Raw genomic sequence first — 12,675 nt, 5'->3', positions numbered from 1 at the left:
CCACCTTAGGCCCTAGACACTGGCAGGGCCAGGGCCCCCTCAGCCTCGCCCCTCAGCCTCACCTGCAGCCTCGCCCCTCAGCCTCACCTGCAGCCTCGCCCCTCAGCTTCACCTGCAGCCTTGCCCCTCAGCCATCTGCAGCCTCGCCCCTCAGCCTCACCTGCAGCCTCGCCTTCAGCCCGTGTGGACTCTGAGGGTCCTCAGTGCCTGACATGAGAGAGGCTGGAGTAGGGGGCCAATACCACCTTTTCATCAGAGCTCTCCTTCACCAAGATGAGTCAAGTGAACTATGCACTCGCGTGCGCGCTCGCACACACACACGTGTTCAAAGACACCCCGACACACGCGCACGTACAACCATTTACGTGCGCGTGGACAGACACGCACAAACACACACCTCGAAAGCCTCTGTTTGATGAGCTTCAAAACGAAGGAGAGACGAGAGAGAAACGACATTGGCCCCATTTATCCATATATCACCTCATCAGCTCCTTGCGTGTGTAATTGAATTATTCGGTGGTATTTGCTTAAGGGTGAGACCGAGCTGGGAGAGCAGGCTCTCATTACTCTGGCCGCTATGCTAACCAAACAGGGAGCATGGAAAACCATGTTTAACCAGCACCGGGCAGCCAACTGTCCACCATCTATGAGACGTTTTTGTGTGTGTGTTTTGGTGCTGTTGGCCTGTTGTTATCCAGAGAGAAGCAGGTCTTTCTAGAAATGGGATCGATGTATGAAGATCATGGTAGCTGTGATCCTCTACCTCTGCCTCGCTATCTCTCTCTCTGTCTCTCGCTATATCTCTCTCTCTCTATCTCTCTATTTCTCTCTATCTCTTTCTCTCTCTTTATGCCTGTCTCTCTGTCTCTGTCTCTTTCTCTGCCTCTCTGCCTGTCTCTCTCTCTCTCTCTCTCTCTCTCTCTCTCTCTCTCTCTCTCTCTCTCTCTCTCTCTCTCTCTCTCTCTCTCTCTCTGTATAACTCTCTCTCTCTCTCTCTCTCTCTCTCTCTCTCTCTCTGTATAACTCTCTCTCTACTTCTCTCCATTCTCTTCTCTCTACTTTGAGCATTTGGATTAAATCCATTTTCCCAGATTCACAATCAATTCATAGTCCAAATTGCAACAATTTATTGATTCAAATCAACTAATTGGTTCAATCATTTGATTGATAATTATTTGATTGATTGGAATCAACAATTAACTCCAATTACAGTATTAAATTAATCAAAGCTCAATTAAATATGTGTTTGGATTCGAGTTTGAATCTCAATGAATTTGTTTGGAATTATATTGACATTGACTCCAGTAAATCGAGTTTGCTTTTCAAACTACAGTACGTGTTCCAGTTGAGAACTAATTGGGTCGGTTTAGAAAGATGCACTGTGTTTATTTCTGTTTGTCTACTTAGCATCAAACTGGATTTGTTTGTTGGTGTGTGTAAATATGTATGTGTGTGCATGTGTGTTTGTGTGTGTGTGCTTATGTATGTGTGTGTGCGTGTGTGTATTACAGATCAGGCTATTGCAGATCCTCACTGAGCCAGTGATGGTAATGGCTTGCCTCGCCTTAGGTAAGCCACTCAGCAGGGACTCAGTCAGGCGTATGTGTGTGTGGTGTGTCTCTGTCTGTCTGTGTGAGTCTGTCTGAGTGTGTCCATGTGTGTGTCTGTCTGTCTGTGTACGTGTGGTGAGTCTGTGTGTGTGTGTGTGTGTGTGTGTGTGGGTGTGGTGTGTGTGTGTGTGGGTGTGGTGTGTGTGTGTGTGTGTGTGTGTGTGTGTGCCTCAGCAGGGGTACAGCCCCATGGTTCATGTCTCAACAGCCAAGTCATCAACCTCTTTAATCCAGCCCACCAGGGGACTCACTGTGTGTGTGTGTGTACGTGCCTCCAAGTGTGTGTGTGCGTGTGTGTTAGAGCGACCTTCACGGAGGAAGCAGGGCCATAAACTTGGTTATTTTAGTCTTTGTTAAAGGCACAGAGCAGGACGAGCAGCTGAGAGGAGGCAGACTGTTTATTCCATGAAAGAATTCTCACATTTCTGATGGACATTTGAATTGAAAATGTTCTGTATGGATGTACACAGCGGATTGCGTCAATCCAATCAGACTAACATTGAAATGAATGTTCCTCTTCTCTCTCTTTTTCCCTCACTCTCTATTTCTCTCTCCCTCTCTCCATGTCCTTCTCTCCCTCTCATTCTCTCTCTCCTCTCTCTCTCTCTCTCTCTCTCTCTCTCTCTCTCTCTCTCTCTCTCTCTCTCTCTCTCTCTCTCTCTCTCTCTCTCTCTCTCTCTCTCTCTCCTCTCCCCCTCTCTCCCTCTCCATCTTTCTCTCTCTCCCTGCAGGACGAATGACATAGGATGAACACTGCTGGTGGGGGTGTGTCTGTCTTTGCTGTCGTCCCTCCTCGCTGTGGCTGTGGCCGGGGCCCCCTGGCGGCCCCTGTCTGCCCTGGCCCTCGCTCCTCCTGGTCCGCCCAGACCGCCGCCCATGGAGCTGGGGCCTTGGAGCCCCCGGGGGCCCCCTCCTCCTCCCCCTGTTCCAGCCCTGGTAGCTGGGGTGCTCTATGGCTCGTTCTCCCTCAGGGAGCTGTTCCCCTCCAGGGCTCCGGGGCTGCTCCTGGGCCCTGGAGAACCCCGACCCCACCAAGTACTCCCTGTACCTGCGCTTCTCCCGCCTCCCGTCCGTCTGTCGGACCCACGCCCCCATGCTCCTCCCCCCTGGACCATCACCTGGCCAATCAGAGCTGCCCGCGCGACCTGCGGGCGGCGCCGCCGCCGCCGCACGACCAGGAAGTCATCGACCTGTGCGACGGCCAATCGGAAGGGCCGTACGCCTTCCTGCAGTTTGATAAGAACTTCGTCCAGCTGTGTCTGGCGAGCCATCCCTCGGCCAACCAGCCTCAGGTAACCACGGAGACGCTCGAGCTCCGCCTCGTGGAGGTGTTGCTCATCAACAACGAGAACTCCAGCCAGTTCACCTGCGGCGTGCTCTGCCGGTGGTTCGAGGAGTGCCTGAGCAGCGGTCGCCGCGGAGACGGGGACGTTGCCGACGTCGACGGGTGCGGGGTGACTCAGACGGGGTGTGTGTGCCCGAACAGCAACGTCATGACTCCGCCCATTCCTCTTCTCCCGGCGACGCCCCACGGCGACAGCAACGGCTCCATGTTCCCAGATGACTGCTGCGTCACCGAGTTGCACTCCAACAACGCCATCGCCATAGCGCCCAGGGATGTCAGACAAGGTAAGCTTATATTCCTGTTTCCTGTCAGTCCTAAGAGGTCTGGGATGTTGTGATTGGTTAAGACTGCAAATGTGCTGCTCTTAAAAAAAAACACTGTGCTGAGTGACACATAATTAATTGGATTGGACAGCACCGGAAATCCACTTTAGAAGTTTCGTTTTTTTTATGGCATGCCTTGATCTGTTTTAATGTGCACTGTGATGACTACATGTAGGGTCTCCTGCTGTGTTTGTGTAAAGTTCCTCGTCTGGTTCTGACAGACTAGACATCTGATTGTTTGACCATTTTATATTCTCACATGGCTCCAGGGTGTTCTGCAGGTCTTCTTACTGATAAAGACCCTCAGGAAACTGCTTTTATTTCCTACATCTGAGTTAAAATGGTGACAAATGGTGCCAAACAAGTTTTTCAAATGTGGATCTGTGTGTGTGTGTGTGTTGAAGTGAAGGGTAGGGTATCTCTCAGGTTGTAACGCATCACACACCAGTGAGTAGATTTTATAATTATTTATTATAGTAGAGTTTATAAGAACAGGTAGCAAACAAAATACAGGCAAGGGTCAAAATCACATAAGATCGATATGTGAAAGAGAAAAGCTTGGTCTGTGTGCTTACTTAACACTAGACAAGACTGGTTCAAGTACTAACACAGGTGAGGCGCACGGTAATCAACCAAATGAGACACAGGTGCCACAGTCAATAACCCGTAGAGCCAGAGTTCTGCGGTGTGTCTGGCTGCTGGCCGTGAGGGGGCAGGACTCGGCCTCAGAGGGGTGTGTCCGGGCCCTGTGATTCAAGTGCCTTAATGAGAATTCAATATTGTAATAAGACACATTAATCCACCTGACCTGAGAGCAGGTGACCTGTCTGACTCCTCGCTGCCCACACACACACTCCTCTGCTCTCCTCTAGCCTTGTGGGCTGATGCTGCTGATAGAAAGGTTATCAGTCCAGACACTGCGGTCATCAGACAATGCGGACGGATGGGGCTCATTGTCTAAGCACCTCACACACATGCACACACACATTTACCTCACACACACACACACACACGCACCTCACACACATGCACACACACACCTCACACACACACACACACACACATACTCACACACAAACACACGCACCTCACACACACACACGCACCTCACACACACACACGCACCTCACACACAAACACACCCACACAAGCATGCAGACAAACGCACCTTTAATCATCACTTGATTGTCACTGAATAGATTGGCGTAGGTGTAGATTGGCTTTAGGAACTTGATAGAGATTGTGGTGGTCTAAAGGAACATGAGGACGTGGTGACTAATTGGGCCTCTGTGGAGTTGTTTGCAGGAAACACAGCCCACACACAGCCCTCTCTAAAGACACGGAGCTAAACAGAGGAACTCTGACTTGCACACGCTCCAACACTCAACACACAGATTGGTGACCAGCCACAGAGGAGACAGATTCCAGCGTTAACATGACGGTACATCTTCATCTCATCACCAATCAGTGGTCAAGTGTGTTTAGTCAGTGTGTGTGTGGGGGGGAGGGGGGTGGGGGGGGTTGGGGGAGGGGTTAGTTTGAAAGAGGAGTGTTGTCACAGGTTACCTGATAGCCCCACACACGAGGTTGATCACGTGACATCTGTCGCTGTCACTGTGACATGGTACCCTCTCTCTCTTCCCCTCTCTCTCCCTCTCCCTCCCTCTCTCTCTCTCTCTCTCTCTTCCCCTCTCTCACTCTCTCTCTCTCCCTCCCTCCCTCCCTCTCTTCCTCTCTCTCTCTCCCCCTCTCTCTCTTCCCCTCTCTCTCTCCCTCCCTCCTTCCCTCCCTCCCTCCCTCTCTACCCCTCTCTCTATCTCTTTCCCTCTCTCTCCCCCTCCCTCCCTCTCTACCCCTCTCTCTCTCTCTCTCTCTCTCTCTCTCTCTCTCTCTCTCTCTCCCTTCCTCTCTCTCTCCCTGCCCACATCGGTGACTGTTTCTGCGCGGCGTCCCCCTCTGCGACACACGTCCAGGACGTTGTGGAACTCAGAGCACTGCGTCTGAGAAGTCAACAGTGCTGAGATACGAGAGCCTTCTCCAGCTTTGTGCTTCACCGCACGGCTTCACCATAGCGTAATCACAAGGCACTGTCGACCGCATTATAAACTAGAAACCCTTGTGCTTTCTTTGCCGTTGTCATGGTTTTGGCCGGTTGGTTTTAAGTGTTCTTTGTAAACAACGTGTCAGCCAATGTTTCTGTGTATTCACGACAGACGATGTTAGTCCTTCCTCAAACACTTTGAGTGGATCTTCCATCATAATCCATTGTGTTCGACTTCAGTCAGATACAATGATCAGGTTTGAAACAATGGACTGCTAAACAAAGGGAGATCCATTTCTCATGTTGCACACCTGTTCCCGTCATCTGTTGTCTCTGGTAACACATGTGCGTGTGTTTCTTTGTAAAGGCATGTCTTCTGGCAGAAGAGCTTGGTCTTTTCACCTTTCTCAAACCAAAATACCAGCGCATTGAACAAACTGCCAATTTCTTTCTTGATTTCACGTAACCACACCCACACCCACACACACACACACACACACACATACACACACACACACACACACATACACACACACACATACACACACAGAAGAAAACACGACACAGGCAGCCAGCCTTGAGTAGAAGCTTAATTATTGAACATGTACAAGATTGTTAGAGAGCCTTTTCTACTTCAGTTAGGTTTACCTCAACTGTGCAGATGCCTTGTTGGAACACACACATCCACACACACACACACACACACTTAACCACACACACATATTAGCCTACAAACACACACGAAAAACACATTCTGTGAGCACACACACAAACATAAACAGGCACACACACAGAAACCACAGGTCATGCCAGTAGGAGGAGGCCTGATTAGCATGGCGTGTGGAGTGTGTCTGAGAGCCAGCTGTGTAGGTGGGCACCCACAGGAGAACCACATCACAGAATCCTAACTCAGGTTAACTCAGGTCTGATTGAATATGTACAGTACACACACACGTTTACATACTGCACGTTTATTTAGGTTCTCTCACTCTCCCATGTCTTTAGTGTGTTCTCTGCTCTGCTCTCTCTCCCTCTGTAACACGTTGACAACAGGCCCAGGTGGTGATTGATTGTAATGCAGAACCCCCAGGCATGCAGGGGAAGCTGTGCTAGGAGATAATTGCTGTGTTTTCCAACACAGGCGCGCCAGCGAGGGGCTGTTTGAGAAACAGGATCCCAAGTTACCCCAGTTCCCCCCTCCCCATGTCTCCATCAACTTGTTCCTCTCTCTCTCTCTCTCTCTCTCTCTCTCTCTCTCTCTCTCTCTCTCTCTCTCTCTCTCTCTCTCTCTGTCTCTCTCTGTCTTTCTCTCTGTTCTCTATCCTTTGTTTTATACGCTAACTATGAGGTGATGAAACACACACGCACACACACAGGGAAGACATCTGTCTAGAAATGATTGGAGCATCAAAGTCTGATTCATATCAGCACGTAGTCATGTTAACTTTGCGCGCGGCTCTGTGGTAAATATAGGGAATGTCTATGTGTGTGTGTTGCAAGTGTGCGTGAGTGTGCAGGTGTGTATTGTGCGTGTGCAGACACGCCCTTGTCATCGGTGTGTCTCTGTCACCAGCAAAGCTGTGGTTGTGACAGGATGATGGATGGAGGATCTCTCTCCATCCTCCTTCCCATGGTGATGGAGAGCCAGGGGTTTAGGGGGCCAGAGCTGTGATTGGGATCCAGAGAAAGAGCTCCCTCCCCTGGGTAGATCCGTCTCCAGTCTCCATTGGCCCTGTTTGGCTCCGGAGGGAAAAAGTGTCACACTTGGTCCCTCAGCAGTCCTATCCTGAACATATGTTTTTAAGCTTGTGCACGGATATGATGTGTGTTAGGAATGATGGAAATAATGTTTTTATTAACCAGAAACGAACAATTTTGTGCTTGTCTGTTTGGTGCAGTGACAACAGCAGAGAATATTAATTCATTTGGGTTGTTAGCAAACAAGCACCTGGTTTTGATATTGAATCCTCCATTAGTTCACATGCTGGCATCAGCAATGTGTACAACTTCTCAAAATAGAATGTCTTTTTCTTCAAAGAGCGTGCAGCAGGTGATAAATGTAGGTCCAACCATGCCGTCATAGCCAGACGTCCTGGAAACCGCTTCTCAGGTCGTTAGGCTTCTACTCAGATGTCACTTCCCCTCCCTTCCCCTGTGGACTTCCTGCCACCTATGCTCATTTCCTGTCCGTGTGTGAGTGGAGCGTCTAGAGAGCCTGGGACACCATCACCTGACTCTCTCTAGTCCCTGTAGACAGACACTCTAGCCTGAGGCACCAATTAGCTCCTCAGCCCTGACCTGTGGGAACACCTATTAGAGGGACTGCATAGGGTTTGTGTGTGTGTGTGTCTGGTGTGTGTGTGTGTGTGTGTGGTGTGTGCGCGTAGAGAGAGACAGAAAAAGATAGACAGAAAAAGATAGAGAGACAGAAAAAGATACACTAGAATGCACGCCTGGGACCAAATCATACCATTGTGAGAGAGACAATGTTCTGCTCTGCATGCACGCACACACACACACACGCACACGCACACACACACACACACACACACGCACAGTTCCTCTCCACATGGGATTGTGGAGGATTCCTGATAATTAGAGCAGAGAGGAAATCAGAGCAGGGCAGGGTAGAGGTGTGTATGAGTGTGTGTGTGTGGGTGTCAGGGGAGTCTATGTCCCAGCACTGATGAGCCTCACCAGGCTTCAGCAGACCATACAGGTGCCAAGACACGCAAAGCATACACACACGCACACACACACATCAGGGATGAGGTCAGATGAGCCTGGTGTAATTACAAATGTTACAGTTGTATGCTGCAGTCTTTTTGAAAATATAGTTTTTGAGATGTGATGTAAGAGAAACTGTATTGTTACATTTTGTGAGGGAAACAGATTGTTTTCTCTTGAAAGATTAATTCTTCTAAAGTTTATTCCACAGTAATTCAAAAGGAATGATTGGGTGCTGAAGTGAGAACTCACCAAGCAATGAAGAAGTTAACCATGTGTCATGTTCCATTTTGAGAAGTGTGAGAGAGAGTGTGTGTGTGTGTGTGTGTGTGTGTGTGTGTGTGTGTGTGTGTGAAGGAAATTTCATGGTGAGACCCGGCCTGCTTAGGATTGCTGTGGTAACAGGATTAGTATTCGAGGCGTGTGAGCTCTTCCTGTCTCTGTGGCTGGGCTCAGCACTGAGCCCCTTTATACTGCAACTGAGGTCTCCACACACACGCACACGCACAGACATACACACACGCACATACATACACGCACATGCACACATGCATGCACATGCACAAACACACGCACGCGAACACCCACAACTCTTGGTCCAATGTCCTTCTACTCCAACTTAGGTCTCCACACGCACATACACTCCTGCACGCGCACACACACAAAACTCCCCTTGGTCCAATGTCCTTCTTCTCCAGCTGAGGTCTCACACACACACACACACACACACACACACACACACACACACACACACACACACACACACACACACAAGCTGTCTCATTGCCATTTGCATTGAGATATCAGCAGGTCTTGCAACTCCAGAATGAGAGTGGTGTCAGAGTGTTTGGTCATAAAGGAGTCCAGGTAAGCAGAGACTGCAGGTGGAGAACTTCCAGGTGTACAAGAAGGTTCTCTCCTCGGTTCTTTCAAAACCGATATGTAGCTCATAGGACCCTTCCTTCCACTTCCTGGTTATGCCAGAGATGGAATATTCACTTCCTGGTTGCGTCAGAGATGGAATATTCTAGATTTTTCTGTTACCAGTATCGAGAGATCATGAGAGCATGAATTTGGTGGAAGGATACTTTGTACTATACTACCCTACTAAAGCAACTACTCTACATGCACATGCAAACACACTTCTGCACACACACACACACACTTCCAGACACACACACACACACTTCCCCCCACCCCGCACACACACACACACACTTCCACACACACACATGGGACGGCATGCCTGGCATACACGCGTGTTGATTCTGTGTGCTGTTATTTAGCTTGTCATGCTAACACAGTAATTTACTGCCTGTGTAATTACCTTGGTCCCTGTGCGCCAGTTTAGTATGTGGACTGCCTGTCAAAGCTTAAGTGGAGCGAGGCCAGAAGCTGCTCCGGGGAGTTGACAAGACAGTCACAGCCGATGTGACGCTAGTCCGATGTTTCCCCCGCTAAGCGCTGCCGACAGACCTCAGACCGGAGAACCACTTTGCCAGTTGTACCGCCTCCATTTTGGAAGCAAAAGTGCCCCAAAGAGGAAAGCTACCCCCTCCACCCGTCTCATTAGACGATGTGACTTGTGTTGAATGTTGAAATGCATTGTGGGTAATCTCGGGTTTGGTAACGTGTCAATGGCAGCTTTTCCCCCAGCTGGCTTTGGATTGGAGAGGGGTGGAAGCTGTAGGAGATTGTGATTAAACGAATGGCTATGAAGTGTGCAGGTGGCAGCTGTCCTCCATTTTGGTATCTCATCTGTAGGTCTGAGAGAAACTGAGAGCCAAAATATTTGGAATGTCGACCATTACGGCTCAGTGGGGACCAAGATCCCGGCTGTTGCTGTTTTGGGATCAGAGAAGGAGGCCTGGGTGGGATTGACAGATGGAGAAGGTTGAAGATGAGAAGGAGAGGGGATGATATACTTAGTAATTATGTAAATGTGGAGGCCCCAGGCTTCAGGTCCACATTTCTAAGTGCAGCTGCAGATGGGTGAGACACACCTGTATGTCTGAGTGAGTGAGCACTTAGTTATATCATCTAAAATATGGACAACATCAGGGTGCCCCAAATTCTCACCTGATAGGTATGCGTACACACTGGCAAAGGCCTTATCGTGGGGGCCTGGGGCCTTATCGTGGGGGCCCGGGTATGAATCCAGCCATGGCCATTTCCTGCAAGTCCTCCCCTACACTTCCTGTTGCTCTTCACTCTTCCTGTCCTCCTAAAGCAGAAATGCCCTAAAAAAACGAAAATAATAAATGAAAAACGTGAAAATGTGTGTGTTTGCGCAGATGGTTAGGTATTTAATCATGCATACAGATGTATTGATGTATATTGCTTATTAAGCCTCCGATAAACCTTCCCCCCAACTTGTCAAATCCCCATAATGTCCTTCACCATCAGTGTCACGGGTAAACTCTTCCCCCTTGCAACCTCTACCCGGGGGAACTCATTTGTGTTCATCTGTTCTGACGTTGGGGGACGATCTGTTTACCAGTCACAGCCGACTATGATGGACAGGGCTATTTATCCTAATACTGAAAACATGACCACACACACACAAGGACACACGCACACATCACTGTTTTCATTATAACTATGAGCATAAACGTGCCAAAATAATACCTTCCTAATTACAGACTGCTGTTGCTGTTTTGATGAGGATGATATGCAAAATACTCAAACAAACCAGACACTTTTGGTTTGAGATGGAGGAGCAGAAAGGATCTCGAACAAACACCCACACATAGCATTCTGTTTGTGTGTGTGTTTGTGTGTGTATGTGTGAACATCGCCTCATTAAACCAAGGCCTGATTGTGTCGAAGGGATGAGCAAGGGGTCTATGTCCTAGGGCTGGGTCTTACTCTGTACAATGATGACAGTGCCTGAAATACTGTGCCTACTGTAGCAGCCTAGTTAGTTGGTGTGTGGAGGATCTGCTTGTGCTGTGTAGTAAATATTTTATGAAGCCAACACAATCATCATCATAACGTACAGCTTTGCTAACTGTGTAGGAGATGAAGTGCATGTCATAAAACAATTATAATGCTCTTTGGTGGATTCACCTCCCTTCAGATGGAGAGAGAGAAAGAGAGAGTGCCTTGAGTGGTGTTGTAGTAGCTTAATTCAAAACAAAACTTTTTGAAGGTCTCGAAATCGACCGCATTTTAACTTTGTCTTGACTTTATTATTTAATTTCAATGGTTAGGGTAATCTGTGGAAAATAACCAAATTCCTTGTACGTTGCCTAATTTATTTGTTAATATTATGGTGATTGGATGTAAAATGTTGCTTCAAATGCAACCAACATGATTTTTTTTTGTTTACTAAGCGGTTGTCACCCCTCCTCTCCCCCCTTCACACGCACCCAAGAAAGTGGATACGGGAGACAGGTGTAGCTGTGGCTGTCTGGAGGAGGTGTCGGCCGAACCGTCGGTAATTAGGCTAGATTTGGTTACTAAAACCACAAACAATGTATCTGAAAAACAGTGTCCAATAGAAAACATAGAGCAGTGTGTAAATTCTGCAGTACGTCAACACGTAGCCTACTGAGTTGACTGGACCATGTTGTCAAACGTCAATTAAAAAAGGTAAGCTAAGACTAGCAAAGCTAGCTAGCTAACGATAGCAATCTTCTTCTGAACAAAAACTCTTAGGAAATCTCTTCCCACCTAACCCACAGTTTCGTTCCAAAGAGACGTTTACTTTTCATAAACAATGACGAGACAGGCCATATCAAGTTAAGTAGCTAATACTTCAGGGCTGCCAACTTTTCCAAAAACTTGGAGTGGGATTTGGTGGGGCCAACCAAAATGTTGCTGCGTACAAAGCTTTTTGCTGCAAACTCGGCCTCGCCTTGGTCTTGGACTTGACTTAGTTTCGACCACTCAAAGTCTTGGTCTTGTCTCGATACACTATTGTTTTTTTCTTGACTTGGTCTTGGTTTAAGTAGTCTGGACTACAACTCTGGCCCAGAGTAGTAGAGTATATTGAGTATGCTACATTTCGGGAGTAGGGTAGAATATTATCGATCAGTATAGATTATACTGTATATCTGGAGTAGGAAAGAGTATATTTCTGGACCAGGATAGAGTGTGTCAGGAGCAGGGTCAGGGATATTGGATTGTAATCAGGTGTGGTAGATATTAAATTGCTGCAAATTGGTGTCTAGACAGGGAGGCTGAGAGGCCAGGACCATGTGACAGATAAAAGACTGGCCTTCTTCTATTGTCTAGACAGCAATCCTCCAGAGAGGGGACAGGGTGAGGGGCACTAAGGTAGGGAGCTGGACACGCAAGCAATGGAGCTCACTGAATGTGTGTGTATTTTGTTCTGAATGTGTGTGCTGAACGTGTGCGTGCATGTGTGTACGTGTGTGTGCATGTGTGTATTTGTTTGGTTGTACACACACGGTAGTGTATAATAGTGCATTAAAACGTTGTTGGCTCTATTGTAACTAAAACTGTCACCAGAGAAGTTTTTAGAAGCAGCAGGGGTTTTGTTGCTTTCACTCACTCTTTCACTGCTTCGATACCTCTTTGACTGTCACCTCTTCATCTCTGTCTTCAAGTCTCCAACTATCTCTTTCTCTCTCTCCCTCTCCATCTCTCCTTCTCTGTTTGTCA

The 12,675-nt window shown here is 48.2% G+C and overlaps 1 protein-coding gene across 1 annotated transcript in view; it reads left to right on the top strand.

The window, feature by feature from the left end:
- The window catches only part of adgrb2 (adhesion G protein-coupled receptor B2), a 113,786-nt gene that overhangs the window by 26,663 nt on the left and 74,448 nt on the right, over positions 1 to 12,675 (top strand). Inside the window, 4 exon segments of the mRNA XM_062446087.1 lie at positions 2,342 to 2,371; positions 2,373 to 2,606; positions 2,608 to 2,712; positions 2,714 to 3,239. Of these exon segments, the coding sequence (XP_062302071.1) occupies positions 2,357 to 2,371; positions 2,373 to 2,606; positions 2,608 to 2,712; positions 2,714 to 3,239 (880 nt within the window). The 5' untranslated portion in view covers positions 2,342 to 2,356.

The sequence above is a fragment of the Osmerus eperlanus genome, chromosome 20 (genome assembly GCF_963692335.1).
Source record: "Osmerus eperlanus chromosome 20, fOsmEpe2.1, whole genome shotgun sequence".
Taxonomy (NCBI): domain Eukaryota; kingdom Metazoa; phylum Chordata; class Actinopteri; order Osmeriformes; family Osmeridae; genus Osmerus; species Osmerus eperlanus.
Note: the sequence above shows the minus strand (reverse complement) of the source record. Positions and strands in the feature narration are given on the sequence as shown.